At 17.3% G+C, this 23,614-nt stretch overlaps 7 protein-coding genes across 7 annotated transcripts; 2 read left to right on the forward strand and 5 right to left on the reverse strand.

Moving 5' to 3' along the window:
• Positions 1–565: 565 nt before the first annotated feature.
• PRELSG_0817000 (conserved Plasmodium protein, unknown function) lies at positions 566–5,113 on the forward strand (the record flags this gene model as incomplete). The annotated part of the gene is made up of 1 exon (XM_028676240.1): positions 566–5,113. One exon carries the CDS (start codon positions 566–568, stop codon positions 5,111–5,113), a length of 4,548 nt encoding a protein of 1,515 aa, XP_028532749.1.
• Positions 5,114–5,527: 414 nt separating this feature from the next.
• PRELSG_0817100 (conserved Plasmodium protein, unknown function) lies at positions 5,528–7,037 on the reverse strand (the record flags this gene model as incomplete). Its single annotated transcript, XM_028676241.1, has 2 exons — positions 5,528–5,734; positions 5,886–7,037. The coding sequence occupies 2 exons, from the start codon at positions 7,035–7,037 to the stop codon at positions 5,528–5,530; spliced, it is 1,359 nt and encodes a 452-aa protein (XP_028532750.1).
• Positions 7,038–8,317: 1,280 nt separating this feature from the next.
• On the reverse strand, positions 8,318–9,237 carry H2A.Z (histone H2A variant, putative; the record flags this gene model as incomplete). The annotated part of the gene is made up of 3 exons (XM_028676242.1): positions 8,318–8,448; positions 8,638–8,889; positions 9,171–9,237. The coding sequence occupies 3 exons, from the start codon at positions 9,235–9,237 to the stop codon at positions 8,318–8,320; spliced, it is 450 nt and encodes a 149-aa protein (XP_028532751.1).
• A 2,824-nt stretch (positions 9,238–12,061) lies between these two features.
• Positions 12,062–13,452, reverse strand: DOZI (ATP-dependent RNA helicase DDX6, putative; the record flags this gene model as incomplete). The annotated part of the gene is made up of 2 exons (XM_028676243.1): positions 12,062–12,972; positions 13,068–13,452. 2 exons carry the CDS (start codon positions 13,450–13,452, stop codon positions 12,062–12,064), a joined length of 1,296 nt encoding a protein of 431 aa, XP_028532752.1.
• A 5,086-nt stretch (positions 13,453–18,538) lies between these two features.
• On the reverse strand, positions 18,539–19,891 carry SPC2 (signal peptidase complex subunit 2, putative; the record flags this gene model as incomplete). The annotated part of the gene is made up of 8 exons (XM_028676244.1): positions 18,539–18,626; positions 18,728–18,794; positions 18,862–18,919; positions 19,046–19,132; positions 19,233–19,294; positions 19,410–19,491; positions 19,645–19,709; positions 19,852–19,891. The coding sequence occupies 8 exons, from the start codon at positions 19,889–19,891 to the stop codon at positions 18,539–18,541; spliced, it is 549 nt and encodes a 182-aa protein (XP_028532753.1).
• A 657-nt stretch (positions 19,892–20,548) lies between these two features.
• On the forward strand, positions 20,549–21,343 carry PRELSG_0817500 (conserved Plasmodium protein, unknown function; the record flags this gene model as incomplete). Its single annotated transcript, XM_028676246.1, has 5 exons — positions 20,549–20,620; positions 20,692–20,804; positions 20,923–20,956; positions 21,041–21,109; positions 21,233–21,343. 5 exons carry the CDS (start codon positions 20,549–20,551, stop codon positions 21,341–21,343), a joined length of 399 nt encoding a protein of 132 aa, XP_028532754.1.
• Positions 21,344–21,585: 242 nt separating this feature from the next.
• Positions 21,586–22,809, reverse strand: PRELSG_0817600 (nicotinamidase, putative; the record flags this gene model as incomplete). The annotated part of the gene is made up of 1 exon (XM_028676247.1): positions 21,586–22,809. The coding sequence occupies one exon, from the start codon at positions 22,807–22,809 to the stop codon at positions 21,586–21,588; it is 1,224 nt and encodes a 407-aa protein (XP_028532755.1).
• Between the last annotated feature and the right edge of the window lie 805 nt (positions 22,810–23,614).

A 23,614-nucleotide genomic window follows, 5' to 3' on the forward strand; every position in this document is an offset into this window, starting at 1 on the left:
TTATCACCAAAATAATTAATTTAAATTATAAATTTTCTTTATTTAAATAAATATAAATAAATTTTTTTTGTTAATAAAATAAAAATAAGATATATATTCTCAAAATATGTACATAAACATATCACAAATTACCATACTGATAAATTTTTTAATCAATGAAAAAAATCTGTAACAATAATTATCATTAAAATATATATTTCTCAACAATTTTAATTTATTACTATATAATTCTTTTTTAAATATAAAACAGCATTTTGTTATATTTTTTTTTTTTTTATTTATACATTTAAAAAAAAAATAGGAATACTTATAAAAATAAATTACATAATTGTAACAAAATATTTAAATAAGAATAATTCTAGAAAAATAAAACATTTCAAAACTTTTGTCTTTAATAAATTAAGTTTTTTTTTATTTTATTATTTTTTTTTTTTAAACTTAAATATACATGTACAAATTAAAAATGTATACATATTGTCAAATTTAAAAAAGTACACATAATTTTATTATTTCCGTCAAAAATTTTTTCTTCATCTTTTACTTTTTTTTTTGCATTTATTAAATTATGACTATTAACAATTTTATGTTATCAGAAAGTTATGATAATATTATAAATGAGAAATATTTTCTAAAACAAGAGAAAAAAAATGTTCATCGTATTGTTGATACATCTACAAAAAGTGAAGAAGAAAGTTTAAACTTTTGTTATCAAAGTAAATTAGATAACAAATATTTATCCTTAAATTATATAATCGATAGGTTCATAAAAAAAAATAAGACATTTAATAAATACAACAAAAATATACTGGCCCTAAATCAGATTAATGAAAAATTCCATTTTTCAAGTAATTATATTAGTAAGCTTATCAAAAAAAAAAAAAAATATATATATTTTCCAACAAAAATATCCAGAAATTTTAAAAAACTTAATTTTGATAATGAACAAATAGAGAATATAAGAAAATATAGAATACTTAAGAATATAAGGCAGATAATTCAGAGAGTAGAATGTAAAATATATTTTGAAAACCCTAAATATCATGAAAAAGGAAATATCAGGAAACTTGATTTAATAAATATTTTTTATCATAAGAAAATATCATTTAAAAAAAATAGAAACAGAAATTATTTCATAAATAAGAAATTTATTATAAAGGATAAATTAAACAGAACTAAGGAAAATAAATATTTGAATTCACATAAAATTTATATGATGAATAGAAACGATGAAATTCATTCCAAAGACAATAGTTTTCATAATGAAATAAAGAATATGGGAAAATATGGAAAAGAAAAATATGAAGAAAAGAAGAAAAAAAAAATTAGAGAAGAAAAAAGTTTAAACCATTGCAAAGTAGAGCCAAATAACGTAAGTACAAAAAATAAAGGTTCAATGATTGAATTAAAAAGAAAAAGTATAATTTCTTCTTCATCAGATATATGCATCGATTCTTCAGAAGAAGGCTCAAAAAAAAAGCAAAAAGAAAAAAATATATATATTGGAAAGAACTTTAATAAAAAATATTTAAAATACATTAATTGTGATAATAATATTTTTAATAAAAATAGATTAAAAAGAAAGACATCTTCAAATAATAAAACAATACGAAGTTTTCAAAATAATTCTTCAGAATATGAAACGTGCCCATACGTATCTGATTATACGAATAGCAATAAAATTTTATATTTAAGTAAGGAAGAAATAAAAAGCAAGTTGAAAATGAAAAATATGAACATGTTTTATGATAGTATTTTATACAGTAATATGATAAATTTAGATATAGAAACAAATGAAAAACGTTACTATTCTTCAGAAAAATTGAACAACAATGATAATACTAAAAATATTGATTTTTACAAAAAAAAAAATATTTCATTTGACGGAAATAAGAATATCAATCAAAGTAAAAATAATAATATAAATAATATAAAAAATAACTCATATTATTATATGCACAACAATGAGTTTAAAAAAAAAGAGGGAAACAAAGATAACATAACTGATTGTTTTTTTGATAATGATGGAATAAATTTCTTAAATAAAAATATTTTAGAAAAATCAAATAAAAATAATAGCTCTTTTAATAGTACTAAAAATCCCTGTTATATAGATTGTCTAAAAGGAAAAGATGAAGATATTCTGCTTAAAAATAAAAATATTTATGAGAAAAGTTACAACATGAATAAACATTATTTTAACAATGTACTGTTAAAATTTAAATCACTAGATAATTCCAGTGATGGTTGTAGTTTAAATACTACAGAATTTATAAAAAATATATCTAAAAGTGAAAATAATAAATTAAGTGACTCTTGCATTTATAAATATAATTTTAATTATCCTTCTTTTGATATAAATGCTTCTACTATTAAAAATGAAATGGAAAAAACAATTAATTTTAAAAGAAACCTTTTTTCTAATTACAAATCTTACATAAATAAAAAAATAAATTTATCATCATCTTATATGAACTATCATTCTAACAAATGTATTTCTGATTCTTACTGCGAAAAAGATATATATTTCAGTAAAAGGGATAATAGATTACTTGTTCCTTTTGAAAGTTTAAAAAATTATAATGATGAATGTTTACCCAGTTATCATAATGATGCTACTCATTTTGAAAAAGAAAGAAAAATATTTTTTGATTCCATTAAAAATATTATGTGCATAATGAAAGAAATAAAGAAAATTAGAAAAAATTTAAAAGAACAAAAAGGGTATTATTCTACCATAGTTGATGAAGAAAAAAAAAAGGATTTCAATGATCTGATAAAATATTTAACATACCAAAAAATAGTTAGAAAAGAATTAAAAAAATATTATTTTAATAAAATAAATAAATGCTTATTTACATTTTTGCTACGCAGTAACCATTTAAATTTTTCATTCTCGGAAAATGAGGCGTTATTATTAAAGAAATGGAGTAAATTAAGATACAAGAAAAGTAAAGAGAAAAATGTATATATAAAAATAAATCCTAAAGATAAAAAAGCAGAAAATGAAACAATTGAAAAAATGAAAAGAATTAATGATTTATATGATATGGAAACATCTTTTCTTTATAAAAACAGTATTTCCAATTCAAATAACTACAAACAAAAAAAAAATAAAAGGAGAATCAATAAAAATTATACTATAAATAACAATATTAAAGAAGAAATAAATTCCCATAAAATTAACAATAAAAGATTATTGTCATCATTAAATGCATATATAAACAAGACAAAAACAAGTAATTTTTTTGATAGTGATAATAAAAATATTAATGGAAATTCTTTTGAATCACCTTTTAAATTTTGTGAAAGCAATAAAACTAACATATTTGATATTTTTTTATTTTTAAAAAATACAAAATTAAAAAATATACAAAACAAATTTAAAAAAAAATTGAAAAGTAAATGCATATATTTATCAAAAATTAATGATTTCAATAAGATGTTGTCTTATATAAAATATATTTTTATGAAATTTTTAAAGAAAGAAGTTAGTGATATTGATAGTATATATATAAATGATTGTTTTATAAATTATGTTATATGCTTTTTTTTATCCTTGCTATTGTTTATTTTTAAAAACGTTCATACAATAAAAATAATAAGATGCCATTTATATTATTCTTATTTTATGATATTTTTAAATTACTTTAAGAGTAATAATTTGAAATATGTGCATTTTAAATGCAATAATATTATAGATGATAAAATAGTTGATATAGACAACTATAATAAATGTAATCAAAACTTTATAGTATATTTTAACGCAAATTATATTAAGAAACAAAATCGTGATTGTGATAAAAAGAAAAAAAATAATAAAAATAAAGTAGAAAATTTATGTATGAATAATGATACATTCGAAAATTCTTCCAAAAAAAAGGTCAGTAAAATAAAAAATAAAAAAAATAGTTTTTATGATAAAAATAAAAAAGATTTAATTTTTTTTGACCAATATGGTTTTTACGATTATTTTTCAATGAAACAAAAAAAAAAAAAAATATCTTGTTTTTCTGATGATTTAAAAAGTGAAAATTTAGGTAGAATATCATTAAATAAAGAAAATATTAATATAAAAAAGAAATATAATAATAGAGATAAAGAAAATTTTTTATTTCATTTTATAAGAAAGGAGTGCGACAATAATTTATACAAAGAAACAAATGGTGTAAATAGTGAAGAAAATTTGAATAATTCAATAGAACCAATTAAGTTGGAACTATTCAGTGAATCCAGAATTGATAATGAAGAAAAAAATGAACTAAAAGAATTGAGTAACCCATTGAAAATAAATGAGGAAGTAGAAAATAAAAAAGAAAATAGTGAATATAATGAAATTAATACATATAATATACATAGTTCCTCATGTAATGAAGAAAATGATTCAGAAGATTCTTTACAAGAATTAAATGAATGCGTTTCTAGTTTTACTAGGAAGTCATTGGATTACATGGATTTGAATAAAATAAAAGTTTTAAAATTATGTTCTAATAAATTAAATGACAATGCACTTATGTATATTTCTACATTAATAAAAAAAAATAAATTAAATAATATGAGAATATTAGATTTAAGATGGAATAACTTCACTTATAAAAGTTTAATAACATTATCATTTGCCTTAACAAATACAGTAAAGAGTGATTCCTTCACTACTAAAAAAGTCAAAAAATTAAAGTTGCGTAAATTATTATTATCTGGGAATAACATTAACAGCTCACTATATTCTTCTTTTTTATCTAGTTTTTGTACATGCAATTTCGTAGTAGTTGAAACATTAGACTTTTCCATGAATAAAATTGATAACGAAAGTTTTCCAATTACTTATAAATATTTCAAGCACATATTACAATTACAAAAACATAAAAAACAAAAAAATAAAATTCATGATGTATTTATAAACTTAGACCATAATAATTTAAAAAATTCGATTTATATTAATAAACTAATAAAGCTTTTAAAAAAATTTCCTATCAAAAATTACAGAGAAAAGGGGTTAAGACATCATAAAAATAGCAAAGAACAACGTGTAGTATTAAGTTTACAATATAATAATATAAAAAATACGAATGCATATGAAGTTTATGAATGCTTTAAAGAAAGAATTAAAATTTAAAGATAATTATCAGAGTTAATAGAAAAAAAGAATATAAAAAAAATGAAATAAGGAGTAAATATTTATTTAAGAAAATATGTAGACATATATATGAAATATGATATTTTTCATATATATACATACACAAAACAAAACAAAAAAAAAAAAAAAAAATAGAATAGAATAAAGTAAAATAAATAAAAATAAGGTGGGAAATAAATGAAGAAAATAATAAGATAACAAGTAATTTTAACATATTTCATATTAATACATAAGAAAAAGATGAAAAAAAAAATTAAATATAAATAAAGTATTTAGTGTTTAAAAAAAAAAAATAGTAACTTTAAATCAAGTTTATAATATTTTTTTAAGTTTAAAAAGAAAAGCAAATATTAACTTTTTACAATTAATTTTTTTTTTATTCATTCCATATATTTATAAATTTGTACTTACACTTAAATTCTCTATTTTGTTTAAATATGATAAAGAATTTTGAAATTCATTTTTATCCAAAATACTATCATAGATGTTTTTCCATTTTTCTTTATAGTTTTCCTTGTCTTTTTTTTTTTTTTTTTTGTTTCTTAGTTTTTCTTTATGTATATTAGGGAAGCATCTTATTTTGGGAGCACACATACCTAACTAAAAAGTAATGAAAATAAATTCACAATTAACACTTTTTCAATAAATTAAATAGACAAATTTTTAATTATTTAAATATATACTTAGAAAATGTTCATTTTTAAATAGTATAAAAATGATTTAAAAAATAATTTACATTTTTATTTTATACCTTTTTAAATAGCATCAAATTTTGAATATAATTTAAGTTTGGATTTAATCCAACTTGTAATTTTCGTTTTTTATAATTATCTTTTATTGCCTGCAATGTCTTTTGTTTGTAGTCTTCTTCTTTCCATTTTTGTTTTATTATCTCAGAAATTTTTTTTCTTCTTTCTAAACTAAATGGTTTTCTATTACTTAACATTTTATCTCTAAATTCTTTTATCTTCCATTTTTCTTTTAATATTAATGATTTTTTTTTTTTGGTATTTTCATCTTGGTTAAAAATTCTCGCTTTTTCTAAAATTTTCTCTCTATATTTTTCATCTGTCCATTTTAACTTTATTTTATAAGATAATAATTTTTTTGTTTTCTCTGAATGCTTAAATTTTTTTTTACCTTGTAATAGCTTCCTCCTTTCTTCTTCATTTTTCCATCTCAACTTTGCTAAATCAGATAATTTTTTCCTGATTGAATCATCCTTTAGATGCTTTTTATTTTCATCTTTTTTAAAGTTATTTTTCTCTAAAGCATATGCTTCTTCACCTATTATATTATGAATAATTTCATTTTTTTCATTTGAAAAATTATTTGTTTCATTTTTATTTATGAAATTAGCTTTGTCATTTTTAACTATTTCTTTTATTTCATTATATGATTCTGTATTTTCTGCCTCTTTATTTTTATCAATATTTTCTTCATTTTTTTTCTTTCTTTCTACTTTTTTTATCTTTTCTATATGTTCCTTTTGCTCATATTTACAAGTTTTTTTTTTTTTTTTTTTTTTTCTTGATATGTTTTTCACTGCTTCTACTCCTTTGTATAATGTTGTTTTATTTTCATTCTTGCTTTCAACATCTTCATTATTTTTATATTTCGTTAAATGCATAATTAGTTTTTTTGTTCTATTTTTACTATTTACAACTTTTTTTTTATAATGATTACATTTGTTCTTGCAGTATTCTCTATATTCTTTATTTAAGTATTTTATTTTATGGTTTCTTCTTGGAAAAGTAAAATTTTCGTTAAATGATTTATTAGATATAAAAAAATGAATAATTAAACGTTTTTTTATATCTACTCCATATGAATTCATAAAACATATATAAAATATTAGCAAATAAAATACATAAGTAAGAAATCTACTTAAATATTTAAACATATTAACTATAACAATAGTTTATTATCATTTTTTTTTTTATTTTGACTCTCTAAATCTCCTAAAATTTAAAAGAATTATTTCTTCCATTTTTTTAAAAGCACAGTAGGCTCATTTTTATTAATTTTTTTTTATTAAATATATTTATGACTTTAAAAAAAAAAAAAACTTAAAATATGCAGTTTTTTTATTAATCATCATTTTTTTTTTTATAAAGTTTCTTTTAAGAAATAGGTAAGGTATTTATCGCATTAATAAATATATTATGTAAAAAATTCTTATTTTATATGAATGTTAAAAATTTTTTTAAAATTTAATTATTAGAAAAAATTTTAGAAATGGATGTTTTATAATTAATATATATAAAAAAAAATTAATTTTCAGAGTAGTAAATATTATTGTAACATAATAATTTTATACTTTTTATCAATTTTTAAATTTTACAAAAATAATATATTTAAAATAAAAAGAAAAATAATGAAAAGCAATGAAAAATGAAACATACCTATATTACAAAAAAAAAAAAAAAATCAGTATTCTTTATATTTATTGTGTTTTATTATGAATGCATTATAAATTCGAAGGTTATTTATTTCCTTAATTTTTTATGTCTTAAATCTTTAAATTATAATTTTGCAAAATAGGTAGCTTTTGAATAACTATCTATATAATTATTTAATTTTTTTTTTCTTTTCTTCAGAAATAGGAACATTTTGTTTTTATTGTACATTTTGCTTCATACTTTTTTTAAATGTGAATTTTAACATTTAATAGAAAAAAATTGAAAATTACATGAGAAAAAAAAAATATATATATGAAAAACTAAATTATTTCATTTTATTCATTATGGAAAAGTAATTTTAAAAAAAGAATAAAATAAAAAAAAAAAAAAAAGAAAAAATGAAACATAATTTCCTATATTTATAGTACATATGCACAAACATCCTATTTTCTTAGATTTAAAAAAAAATTAACTTTTTTTTTTGACATTTAATAAAATTTTTATCAATGCAATCTTTAGCAATTTGGAATGAAAATTAAAAAAAAGTATGTGCAAAAATAATGATGATCTTAAAAAAAAGTGAAAAGTACAGAATAAAACACTATTTTGCATTAACCTTAAAAAATAATGATACTGTAGGAAAAAGAACATATTTATTTAAAAATTAAAAAATATATAAATTTTAAGATTTACGTATGCAAGTTGATATATACAAAAGTAAAAAAAAAAAAAAAAAGAAAAATAATGTTGTATATTTATTTTAATAAATAAATTTTCTCCTTCAATTTTTTTTGGGTTTTTTGGTAGCTGTAGGTGGAACTGGTACTTTATTCATTAAAGCTTTGTGTATATGAGGAATAACACCACCACCTGCTATTGTTGCTTTTATAAGTGTATCCAATTCTTCATCACCTATATGAAACAAAAGAATTATTTAAATATTATACTTTTATATATTAAAAATTGAAATATAAAATACTTTTATGAATGCATTTACAAATTATTTTATATATATATATATATATATATATATGTGCTTTTGTATATTTCTTTATTTAATGAAGCATTCATTAATGTGAAAAAAAAAAAATTATAAATTACCTCTGATAGCTAGTTGTAAATGTCTGGGTGTAATTCTCTTAACTTTCAAATCTTTTGTTGCATTTCCTGCTAACTCTAAAACTTCAGCAGTTAAGTACTCTAAAATAGCTGCAGCATAAACAGCAGCAGTTGATCCAACTCTTCCATCTGATGATATTCGGCACTTTAACATTCTGTGCACTCTACCAACAGGAAACTGTAAGCCAGCCCTTGATGCGCGGGATAATGGAGCCTTTTTAGTTTTACCTGACCCTGTGTAAAAAAAAAAATTGAATGTTACATAAACATATTTCTGGTGCTTATTTCTTCAAAAAATTGAATGATTTTATAAATATACTTTTTTTTATAAAAAGAAAAAAAGTAAAATAATTTAAATAAACAATAATGTAGTTCATACACAATTCAGTATTTTTTTTTTTTTTAAATAAAATTGTGTACATTTTTCTAAGTAAACGAATATATGCACTTATTTATTTACATATATATACTTTATTTTTTTAAAATTTAACCTGTTTTCCCTTTTCCTCCTTTACCAAGACCAAGAACTTTTCCACCAACTTTTCCTCCCACTTTACCACACACTTTTCCTGCTACTTCCATGTTTATTTAAGTTAAAGATATATTATTAAAAAAAAAGTAAAGAAATAAAAATTTATACAAAAAAATTAAGAATATTTTCTAAAAAAAGGAAAGTTATATTCAAATAAAAAAAATTATAATTTTTTATTTATATATATTTGTAAAAAAAAAAATTTTTAATTTTTAATATAATATTATTAGATAAAAAAAAAATTTACATAAATATTTTTATTAAATATTCTTATAATTTTATTTATAATTTGAACAATTATATACAAAAAAAAAAAATTTTAAATGCTTTCAAAATTTTTTTTTTTTTTAAATGCTTGTCAAGTATAATATGCAAAAAATAATTTTAATGTAGTATTGTTTTTTTTTTAAAATAGTTTTTGCATTTATTTTTACTTAAAGTTATAAAAAATATATAAATAAAAAAAAAATTTAAGACATTTTACTCAATTAAAAAAAAAAGTATTCGTATCGTCGCACTTACATCGCATAAATAAAAAATGTTCCAAATTATTATTTCGATAATTCTGGATTTTCAATAAAATAGCAATTTCATATTTTTAAGCTTTTTTTTTTTTTAAATCTTCATCTCGAGCATAATAATAAAAATGTTAATTTTTTGATACATTTCTTATAAATTACATCTATTTAAATATATTTAATGTTAGTTTTTTAATTTTTTTTTAATTTTTTCCATTTTTATATATTGAAAGATATATTTTCAAATTTTATAATCGTTGAATTAAAAGTATAATTTTATCTTTTAATTTGTAAACTGAATGATAGTATAAAATAATTAGATTTAAGCGGCAATTTAAGAAAAGATTAAAAAAATACTAAAACTTTCACATATTCATATTCTTAAAATGTTTAAAATGAAAAAAATATATATTAATTATGAATTAAATAAGTATTAAAAAAGTTTGTAGATATTTATTTAGCAAAAAAAAAAATATATATTGGAAAATGTACGTATATTCTTTATGCTAATGTATATAATGTTATGTTTTAGCCTTATTATTATAGTCTATTTTAATATCTTTTTAATGATTAAATTTTTGTATTGTGTTATAATTTTTTTTTTCTTAATTTTTAAAATAAATTTAAAAAAATTTATATTTTCATTTTTTATCTAAAATTAGTTAAAATTGTAATATATATGTCTATGTGTAAAAAGTTTAATAAAATTCTTAAAAAAGAAAAAAGAAAGCGTATATAATATTCTTTTTAGTTTTGAATAATAACAATTCATTTTTATAAAATATTAAAAAAGTATATGCATATGTATTATTGAAATATATTTAAAAAATAATTTGAAGAAACGTAAAAATAAAAAAAATATTATTTTTTCGATTTTTAATTATAAGTATCAATAAAATGATTCTTTTTCTTTATCCTTTTATACGGGAATTGTAATGATAATTTTTTTAATTTTTTTATAGTAATGAAAGTAAAATTTTTTTTGTCTTATATAATATTCTACTTATAAAGATGTTAATATATATAAAACTTAAAATATTTTTACTTCTGTTAATAGATATGCATTTCTATTTTAATTAAAAAATAATACATGGCTCATTTTCTAATAATAAAATAGTCAAATAAAGTTTTTATTACAGTATTTTCCTTTTTGTTATATATATATATATATATTTTTTTCGTAATCAGAAAAAAAAATAAAATAAATGAGCACAATTTTGGGATTTAAATTGAATTAATATAAACTTGAGTTTATTTAAGTTTATATAAACTTAATTAAAAAAGCACGTTTTATTGGTAAGTTACTTATATGTTTTATTAATAATATTTTTTGTTTTTTAAAAAAACTTTTTAAAAATATTGTATGAAGGCGATATTTTTTATATTATCTTATAATAAAATTAAATTTGCATAAAATGAAAATCATAATAAGCTAAAAATTATAATGTGTAAGATGGTTAAAAATAATTCAAAATAAAATGAAAGTGTAAAATTAATTATTAAGGTGTAACAATATATAAATAGTATTAAATTATACCAGTTACAATAAAAATAAAAATCCTTGAACATCTATTAAAATAGAACAAAATAAAATATACTTAAAGAAGGAATTATGCAAATAATTATTATAATTGCTCACTATAAAAGAAAATATAATATAAATAAAAAAAATTATTGTTAAAATGATATATATCAAATTAAACTCTAGAAAATTTTAATAAAAAAAAAGTCAACAATTTTTATTTTTATATATGAGGAAATATGAAAAAAGGAAATAACTGTATAATTATATAAAGAGCTCTAAAATTAATATTATGAATTTGTGCATTTTTTAACTTAAATATAACAGAAGTAACGTAATAATATTGTGTACCTATATATATATTTAAAATTACATGTACTTTGTTCTTTATAAAAAAATTATTCATTTTTTTTAAAATATAAATAAGTATTCGTCTTTTTGGTTTTATATAAAATGTTTCTTTACATAATTCAATGATTTATGCATGAAGTTTTTATAAGTATAAATATGTTTCAATTGGTATTTTATATATAAAAAAAAAAAAAATATAATTTCTAATTAATCAATTATATTTATTTTTTGTGTTTGAGTGCAATGATAAATAATATTTTAACAAAAAAAAAAAAAAAAAATGTACAAATACATATAAATAAAATCTATTGTATAAGTTTTGTTTATGTTTAATTAATTTATACTCCAATATAAGTGTCAGTATTATTTAAAAAAAAAGTGCAGTAAAATAAATAGATAAAGGATATGATATGTTTACAATTATCTATATAAATATATATACGAATAAGAAATATATAATAATTATAATATATATAATATGAATTACGTATATAAAGATGGATCTATTTCATTAGGAATAGGATGTATTTCTGTACCTAATTCTATTTCAATTTTATATAAATTAAAACGATCTTCATATGTAATTAAGTTAATAGCCAATCCTAAATGCCCATATCTACCAGATCTACCAATTCTATGTAAATAAGTCTCTGAATTTTTTGGGAAATCAAAATTAATTACAACATTAACTGATTGTATATCAATACCTCTAGTAAAAAGATCGGAAGAAACCAAACATCTACAAGCCCCGTTTCTAAAATCATGAAAAACTCGATTTCTATGTGTTTGTGACATTCTAGCATGGATATAAAAGGAGCTGTAACCTAATTCGGTGATTTTTTTTGCTAATAATTCTACTCTAGTTATACTATTACAAAAAATAATAGCTTGGTTAATTTGTAATTTTGCAAATAAAGTATTTAAGCAATGAACTTTTTGTCTTTCCTTAACAAAAGCATAATACTGAGTAATTCCTTTCAAAGTTAATTCATCCATTAAATTTATCTCATGAGCATCAGATAGATAAATGGCTCTAAATTCTTTTACTGTAACTGGGAAAGTAGCAGAATACATTAAAATTTGCTTTTCCTTGGGCAAAAATTTCATTAATTCTTCAACAATAGGTTGAAATTCAGGAGATAATAATTTATCTGCTTCATCCATTACCATTATATGACATCCTGATAAATTTGCCACATCTTTATTTGCTAAATCTAAGATACGACCTGGAGTCCCGCATAATATATGAACAACGTTATATAATCTCATTATATCTTCTCTTAATGATGTTCCACCAGTTGTTACCATGCATTGAACTTTCATATGCTTTCCTAACTCTTTTATCATTGCTGACGTCTGCAGTGCTAATTCTCTTGTCGGTACTAATATTAATCCTATAAAAGGAGAAAAAAATAAAATAAATAATGATATAGAAACTGTAAAAAGTAAAAGGAAATTTTTTTTTTCCCCATTTCTTTGTATAAAATACCTTGGATAAAATTTTTATGAGTGTTACATTTTTCTAATAAAGGAATTGCAAAAGCAGCTGTTTTCCCTGTTCCATTTTTTGCTCTAGCTAAAATATTCTTTCCTGCCAAAGCAACGGGGATACTTTCTTCTTGTATAGGAGATGGTTTTTCATATCCTTTTTCAAATATTCCCATTAAAAGTTCCCTTTTTAAAAAATAATCTTCAAATTCATTTCCTTTGGTTTTTGTTACATCTTCTGTTTTATATCTACGATCTTTTAATGGTTCTAATACTCTTTTTTTCCAAGCTTCATCAAATATTACATTTTCATCTATTTTATTTAAATTACTGGAACTATTCAAAGCATTTGAGTTTGTAGCGGTACAATTAGTTTGATAATTCATTTTGATATATATATATTTATATATATATATATATATATATATATATATATATATATATATATATATATATATATATAAATTAAATATGCATATATAGGTATTAAAATATAAATAAGAATTTGTAAATCAAATTGGAATAGTTTATCACATTTAAGGATAAAAAAAAAAGGGGGGGAAAAAAAGATAGAAAAATGGAATATGAAAAAAGAAAAAAAAAAAGGAAAAAAGAAAAAGAAAGGGATTAAAAAAAAAAAGTATTGAACTAAATATACACATAAATCCCAATTAGGAAAAATTTTTTATCTTAATAGAAAATAAAAAGCTTAAAGATACAAAAAAAAAAAAAAAAGATAAATAAATAAAACAAAATATAATGTACTGTAATATAATAAAGAATTATTAGCCCATATATATTTTTTTTTAAATAAAATTATTATAATTATTTCAAATAAAAATAAAAAAAAAAAATAAAATAAAATAAAATAAATAAATAAAATATAAAAATCTTTAAACCTAAGAAATGAAAAAAGTAAACAAAATGTAATCTTATATATACATTTATGCATAAACTTAAGAAAAAAAAATATTATGTATTAAGAAAAGTTATAAAATTAAGTAATTTTAAATTTTACTTATTTAATGCAAAAACAATAATTTAAAAAAATAGAATACATATATATGTGTATATATATTTATATAAATTTTTTTAAATTATAAACAAACATAAAACAAAAATATTTATTGTTGTAATAAGGAATATGATGTATCATCGTATGTGATCTATATATTTTTGTAAACAAAAAAAAAAAAAAAAAATAAAATAAATAAATAAATAAATAAATAAATAATAAAGGATTCTTTTACAATATATTTTTTTTTTACCAATAATGAAAAATAATACAAATAAAAAAATAAAAAGATAAATAAATATATATATATATGTAAATCTTAAAAAGAAGTAAAAATTTTACAATTAAAAAATATATATAAGAACGAACTACTAAAAAATTTGAAAAAGAATAACAATAATTAATAAGAAAAAAAGGAAATAAAAATAAAACAAAGAATGAAGAAAAAATAAAATATACAGATGTATAAATGATCAAATATATAAAAAAAATGTGTACATATATTTTATGAAATAATAATAGCTTTAATAATATTAATAATATTTATAATTATAATATATTAAAATAAAAAAAAAAGAAAAAAAAAAAAACAAGGATATTACAGAAAAAAGAATAATATAGTAGAAGATATATATATATATATATATTCGACAATATATGTATAATTAGAAATGAAAATTTTATAAAAAAAAAGGAAATAAAAAATATGATGTGCGTATATAAACAGCTACTTGGAATTATTGATAAATAAACTCTATACAATACACATTTACAAAAAATTATTTATTTATAATTCACATAATAGAAGAATAAAAAAAAAAAAAATAAATAATATATTTTATTTTTTAGTATATGCATATTTATATGCATTTATTATTTCATTTATAAAAATTTGAAATTGCGTTTATGTATAAAAAAATATATATCCATGATGTTCATTTATATTAAAGCACAAATAAAGTTATGAAAAAAAAAAAATTAAAAAATGTGATAGAATAAATTAAAAGTTCATTAAATCATTACATATATATATAATTAGTCATAAAAAATGTTAATTTATTAATAATATAAAGTTCTTAGTACCTCAGAAAAAAAAAAAAAAATTAAATTCTGAAAGTACGCGTATTTATTTGATAAATATTTTTTCTGATTATGTATTCCTTAATAATACTGTTTTAATTCAGCTTAATCATTTTCAATTTTTATATTAGTTTTCTGTATTTAATTTTAATTTTTTTTTTGTTTTTTATTTTTTGCTTTTTTATTTTTAGTTTTTGTTTTTTTGTTTTTGGTTTTTGTTTTTTTGCTTTTAGTTTTTGTTTTTTTATTTTAAACTTTTTGTTTTAGTGCTTGTTCCTTTTCCTTTTTATTTTTCTTTTTTTTTTTTGTAGCTTATCTGTTAATTACTTTATGTATATTAATTAAAAATATTTATTTATTTATTTATTTTTTTATTTTCTTTTATTAAATTATAATAATTTTTAATTCTTCGTTAACTTATATTTTTTAATTATCTTGTAATTTTTGTTATTTTAACTTATTTTTCTTTTAAGATCATTACTTAAATTCTATTTTTATCTTTATATCATTAAAAAAAAATAAAAACAAATATTTAAATGACAATATATATATATATATATATATATATATATATATATATATTATTTAATAAATAACTTCTTACAATATTAAAAAAAAAAAAATGAAAATTATAACAATATTTAAAAATAAATTCTTATTTGAAATAATCAATCATTTCACTATTATTTTTTTTTCAAAAATGTATGAGAATAATAAAAAAATTAAAATAAAAAAAAAGATGTGTAAAAAATTGAGTAGAAAAAAAAAAAAAAATAAATTATATATAATTTTAAATTAAAAACATTAATCCTTAAGAAAAAATGAGCATGATATATTTTGAAAAAAATAATAAAATATAAAATTATTCATACGTAACAAAACATTATAAATATTAATTTAATCAAAGTATAATAATAATTTTGTTTTATTTATTAATTTTTAAATTAAATTTAAGGATTAAATTTTTTTTTTTTTTTTTTTTTGTGTTCTATTTTACTATTTTTTTTTTTTATTCAAGTCAAAGTATATACACAATGTAAATAATTTTGAATAATTGTACTTTATTAGGTCAGAAGTCATATATATTAAAAATGTTTAAGAATAAATTGCAATTTCAGTTTTTATCAATTATTATTTTTAGAATAATATTTTTTAGTAAAAGATACGGATATATATACTAATTTCTATGTATGCATTTAAGTATTTTGGAGTTATGCTAATTTGCTCAATTTTTATATATTATTTAGAAGTGTCTTTTTAACTTTAATTCTAAAAGAAAAAAAGACTTCACACGCACACGTTATTTTATAATAGATATAAATAAAAAATATGGTCCTTAAATCAATATAAAAAAAAAATAATAAAAATAAAAAATAAAATGATAATATCGTTATTTTATATAAATAATATTAAAATTATGAAAGGATAAACTATAAAAAACTAAAACAAGTATGCATATAAATTAATGTTTACAAAAAAATTATAGATATTTTCAGTGAAGCAAATACAAACAGTATTTTTAATATAATCTAAAAGATATTGTATAAAATAATTCTTTAAAAAATGCCATATGCATATACATTTTAAGAGTATTTCAAATAAATAAAATATGTATTTTTTTAAATCAACATTTTTTTGATTTTTTAACATTGTGTTTAAATTAATTTCATTGTATATAAACGAATTATTGATATTTTTTAATTATGAGCATTCAATTATATACTTATTCTTTAAAAAATGTTTTAGTAATTTAAGAAAACGCATAAATTTATGTAAATAGAAAACTATTGTTCAAATAATTTCGTTATAATTAATGATCAAATAACTTATGTTACTAAAAAAAAAAAAAAAAAAGACTTTAAATCTCATTATTTAGAACAAAATAAAATCTTCTTTGTACAATTAGTGATATATAACAGGAAATTAGGATTTATTTCTTTTGATATATTTTAAAAAGATATTTTTCATAAATGTATTTTTAAAAATATTTAGTTTAAACATATAGCTTCGATAACTTTAAGTATATATATAAAAAAACTTTTTTTTATTGAATTTTTTTTAAATTCATATTATGTAAATTTCTTAATTATAAAAACATATAATGATAGATTATTTAATTTTATGTATTATATTAGAAAAGCATAAAATGAATACTCTTAAAAATAGATCACAATAATTTTACTTAACATTCAAGATGTCTTTATAATATATATATGTGTTTACTTATTTCATATATCTAAAGAAAATTTTTTATAAAAATATAGGGATTAATATAGACAATAGTAGTAGCAAAATAACAAAAAATATTGAAAGTAATATATTGTAAGTCTTTTTGAAAATAAAATATTTCTTTACTTTCATAATATAATTATTTCTTTGTATTTCCTTTTAATATTTTTAATTATACATTTTTTTATATTTAATAATATTAATATTTATGATATTGAAACAAAAAATAAAATTTTATTTTATTAATCTTTTATAAATAAATATGAAAATAGAAAATGTGTTTTTTCTTTTATTTGTCCATAAATATAATATTAAATATAATATTTTAATTTTAAGGCATAAATATACTTTAAATAAAATTTATTATTATATTATTCCAATAAAAAAATAAAAAAAAATGAAAATTAATTTAAAAAAATTGCATATTCATTTTTTTATACATAAGAATGCCCTTCAATCTAATATTACATTTCTTTAAATTTAAAGTAAACATATATTTATTGCTAATATATTATTTTATTGTGATTTTTATGTATATGTATTCATATTTAAATTTTTTTTTTATTGCATTAAATTATCTTTAAGTTAAATTTAAAGATTACCCAAAATGGTAATACTCTTAATTTAAATGTATGTATAATCCCATAATAAAATTGTTGTTCATATTATACTTATGCAATTTTTATTGTATAAAATAAAAATTCTTTAATTTTTAAAATAACAATTTTATATAGGTTAATAGAGAATAGTTAATTAAAAAAAAAATATATTATTTTATTATAAAGTTATTGGAAGCTGATTCTCAATTTTACGACTACTTTTTACTTTTTCAAAAAATGTAAAATTTGTACAACTATTTTTATAAATTTTAGTTATGCAATAACTATAAAGTTTCATTTTATTTAAAAAAAATGGCATATATATATATATATATATATATATATATATATATATATATATATATATATATATATATCATTAAAAATGAACAGAAAACATTCAAAATAAAATTATGAACATTGTTATTTCTTCTAAAGCAATTGTATTCTTATTATTTTAACATAAAAAAATTTTAAATATCTTAATATTTTTACTTTTCTCAATTATCGTTATGCTCAAAAACAAAAAAAAAAAAAAAAATAGAATTATTATTTTCCATTTGTTAATTTAAAATTTTTTCCATGAATTGAAAGAAATTCCTTTAATATATTTTCCGCGTAATTTTTAATTAAATATCTAAAGAAAATAAAATAAAATAATAATTATATATATAATATATAAAAAGAAAAAGAAGACATAAAATCATGAATTTTTATGTAGGATATAAATTGATATACCCATTTTCATTAAAGAGTTTCTTTAGGTCAAAATGAGTTGAATGAACTTTCTTATCTGATATAAAAACTGTATAAAAAATAAAATTATTTTAATAATAAAATTCATAATTTTTAAGTATAAATAAATTTTTAACCTAAAATAATAGAACTTTTTTCTTTGTCTAATTTACAAGATAATTTAACTTCTGCTTCCTATAAAAAAAAAAAAAAAAATAAAATATGTAAAATAAAAAACAAAATTAAAAATATATAAATACGAGGAGAGCAAAAGTTTTATTATTATAATTTGACGCAGAAAAAGTTTTCTTATTAATTTACATTTTTTGTTTTTAATATCATAAAAGCATTTTCAAAATAAAAATATTCGAATATGAATAAGGCCACTGATACTACAAAAAAAGCGATCTAAAGCAAAAGAAAGAAACGAAGACCATTTAAAAATAAAATTTCATTTAAAGGAAATTATAAAAGAAAAAATGATATACGATTATTTATAACTCTCTACCAATAATTTTATCATAAGTAGTGGATTTTTTTTATATTGAACAAAAATAGAGCAATATGATCCTATAAAAATGTAAAATAAAAACATTTTAAAAAAATTGTAAATTTTTAATTATTAAAAAAATTAATTTTTGCAATAATAACAAATATTAAAATAATTTTAATAGTATATTTATACCAATAAATATTAGTATTAAACTCAAAAATATTCGTATATTAGAATATCGGACATTTTCCATATAATTTAATTCTCTAATTTTCTTAAAAATATAAGTAAAAAAACACATATATATATGAAGAACTTTATTATTTTTAAAACTATATAACTATTTTATTATTTTTTTTTTTTTTATTAAAACAAAAAAATTTATATTTGCTAATTTCAGTAAAAATTAAAATCATTTTATTTATACTTCACTTATATAGTCTTGAGTAACTTTTTTAATCTCTTGCTCACTGTATAAATTGTTAACATGATCTGTATGAGAAAATAAAAAAAAAAAAAATACTTATCAAATATTCAATGCAGAAATAATAATACATTTTTAAGTATTTTTTCTTTTATATTTATTTAGTGAATTGTCTTTTCTCATTTATATTCTTTTTTTTGTAAATTATACATGTGCTTTCCTCATTATTGTAAACTTTTTTGTTTGGCATTTTTTCTTTTTATTTAAATTCTTAAAGGTAATTTTAATTAAAAAAGTATATATATATGAAAAATATATATTTTAAGTTTATAAATTCAACTATAATTTATTATTTTTTTTTCAGTATTTTTAAGAAAAAAAAAATAAAACAGTGATGCTTTATTACATATAAATCTTTTAATATGAATATATAAAATTATTTTTTTTGTTATTTGTGAAAAATATAATTAAAATTAGTAAATAAAAATAGGAATTTAATAAGATGTATCAAAATAAAATATAAATTGCTAAAGAAAACTATTATTCTAAATACAATTTTTTTTACATGAAAAATACATATAAAAAAAATAATAAAATAATTGATATATACAATATTTACAAAAAAAAAAAAAAAAATTCAGGAAAAAAGTGTATGCATTTTTTATTTTCTTTCTTAATTTCTAATAATGGAGAGAAAAAAAAAAAAAAAATGTCTTAATTTTTAAACTTAGTTGCTTAAAAAAAAATAAAATAAATGAAAAAATAATTAAAAAAAACTAAAATGTAATTAGAATATGAACATTTTTTTGAATGATTAATTTTTTTACATTTACAAAGATTATTTATTATTTAAATTATAATTTCTTTTAGTAAATATATTTTTAATAATTAAACATATATTTTTAAGATGAACTTCGATATTGCGTTTGATGGAAATGAATATACATATAGCGGATATTCAAAAAATTCACATATAGAAGTAATTTTATATATTTTTTATGTTATTTACTTATTTTGAGCTATTCTACTTTTGTTTAAAATGATTTATAGGATAAAAACTACACTTTAGACTATGAAAAATATGTACATTTTGCGTTTTTTTCATGTTTTTATATATCTTATGTAAAAAAAAAAAAGTGTTCAGACACTGAACTTTTATCTTGGTAAAAATTTCAAATTATAAATTACCATTATATAATGTTAATTTTTTTTCATAATACTATTAGGATATTATAATAATACCTTTTATTTATTATTATTATTTTTTTTTTAATACTATAGGTATTTGAAAAAGTTTAAGCATATTGTTATAAATGTAATATAAACATATACATACATAAATACATATATATATATAGTATATATATAGTTAATTATAAGCTTGTTTTTATTTTTTAAGTCTACAAAAAAGGTTAAGAAAACTTATTTTAATTTAATAAATAATCTTATTCAAGATAAATGTGTTAAAGTATGAAAAAGATAAATAATAAGGAACAATAATTTTTTTATACTTTTTATTATAAAAATTTATTTTTCTTACAAAATTTTTTTTTTATATTTTTATATATTTTTTGTTCTATTATCATATTAGGCAACAGTTGAAAATAATAAAAGGTATTTAACTCACAATGAAAATTTTATATTATGGGCTTGGAAAAGGAGAGCTTTAAAATATGATAAAGAACAATTCAATAAATTTTAATAAAATTTTTTTTTTTTTTTTTTTTTTGTTATATATATATACGCTTTTAATTATTTGAAATAAGAAGATTTTATTTTTATTTATTGAACAAATTTTAATAATTTAAATAAGTTGTACTTTTTTACCAAACATTTTCATAACAAAATTATGCATTTATGTGTTCTTATATATATATGTATAAGAATAAAGTAAAACTAATAAATAAATAATATACAAAGTTATAAAAATTATGCAAAATATGTTCAGGTAAAAATATTACAAGATTTTATAAACTTAATTCCTTTTTTTTTTAAATCGTTCTTTTCTTCTTCTATCCTATATAAATAAGCTGTAGCATCTTCAATGATATATGTTTCAAAACCAAGATTAAGGAAGCTTATAGCTGTTTCTTTCACACAATATTCAAATATGAAACCACATATATAAACAGATTTTATATTTCTTTCTTTTAGAATATTTAATAAATTTTCACAAACTTCTTGATTTTCAAGCATAGTATAACTATCCTTATTTTCATCTTGAGCTTTTTTAACAATAATATCATTAAGATGCCTAATTAATTTTTTATGAACTTTACAACCCTTCGTATTTTTTACACAATGAATAGGCCATATGTCTATTGCTTGATTTAAAAATTCTATTTTTTTATATTCTTTGATATCACTTATAGAATTAACATTTTTATAAATTTCTTTTGTTTTTTTAATATTTTTAATATTTTTCCATACATCAGATAAATTATTAATTTCGTTTTTTTTTAAAAAGTTATAATTTAAGTTATCTACAGTTTTTAAATGACCGTTTTCTGTGTCTCTTTTTTGGGAATCTTTATTATCAAATAATTTTTTATCAGTTTTACTTTTATTAAGATATATGCTATTTTTACATATTTCTTCATAAATTATTCTATGTGTTTCAGCAAATGATATATGAAATTGGGGGTGATAATCAACTGACAAAATGCATAGAGAAAAATCATATGGATTGTATTTTTCTTGTAATTTATTAAATTGTTCAATAAATATATCATTTATATAATCGCTATGTTTATTTAAGTCACTAATATTAAATGATTTGTTTCCATTTTCCTTTTCAAAATGGATATTACAATTGTTTCCTCTTTCTATATTTTTCTCCTTATGACTTTTTTGTAATGTACCAAATCCATTAAAATTAACATTATTATTATTAAAAGGAAAAATAAAAATTTCATCAAGACTTTTTTCATCATCTATATCACTATGGCATTTATAGTATTCTTCAATAATCTTATCATGTGAAGATTCTTTATTTTCTACTAATTTCAAGCAATCTTTTAATTTGATTAAGTTTTTTTCATTACAATTATACAATTTTAATCTTATTGAATTTATTTTATATAAAACGTCAAGAAAATCATCCCTAGAATTAAATGATCCTCTTGGTAAAAAGTCATTTTGTGCATCTACTATAAGGAAGCATTTCATTTTAATTAATTAAATTATATAATAAAATTTTCGTACTTTTTTTAAAAAGAAAATTTTTTCCCATTTATATATTAATGCAGTTTATCTAATATTTAATTATTATAGCATATAATGTAATTTTAGGATATATTATTAAAAAAAAAAACTTGGAAAGTAAAAAGTAACATTAAAGTTATTTTTATATTTAAAATATATATGAAGAAACAAATTCTTATATAAAAGATTTAACTTTTAATTTTTGAAAATTTAATTTTGAGGATGATTTATGTAACAACATAAAAACAATTTAAACACAGAAAAATAAAATTATATTTCATAAAAATTAATCATAATTTTTTGAATATTTTTTATTTTATCTATTTTTTTTTTAATTTTTTATTCAACTTTTAAGATATAAATTAAAAATATTTAAGTTGCTTTAACCAACCCTGAAAGAGGAAATCTTTATTATTTAATAGACTTATTGTAAATTAATGTTCTTTAATTATTTACAATATCAAAATAAAAAATAAAAAATTGAAAAAGCAATTTTTTTATTTTTTTTTGAAATCTTGGTCTGCATAAGATTAAAAAAATTCTTTAGTATTTTATAATTTTTTTAAATATTATAAAAAATTGGCTACATACTTAATCTTCTATTCCATGAATATTAAAAGGATTTTCATCTAACTTAGAAAGTGTTAGTACTAGGAGGTGCAGAATAAATATAGTTAAATAAAATCTTTGCATATTACATTTAAGAAAAATATTTATTATAATTCAGAAATGCTTGCCTTCATTATGTTTTTTATAATTTATATTATAA

This window comes from Plasmodium relictum (genome assembly GCF_900005765.1).
Source record: "Plasmodium relictum strain SGS1 genome assembly, chromosome: 8".
Lineage (NCBI taxonomy): Eukaryota > Apicomplexa > Aconoidasida > Haemosporida > Plasmodiidae > Plasmodium > Plasmodium relictum.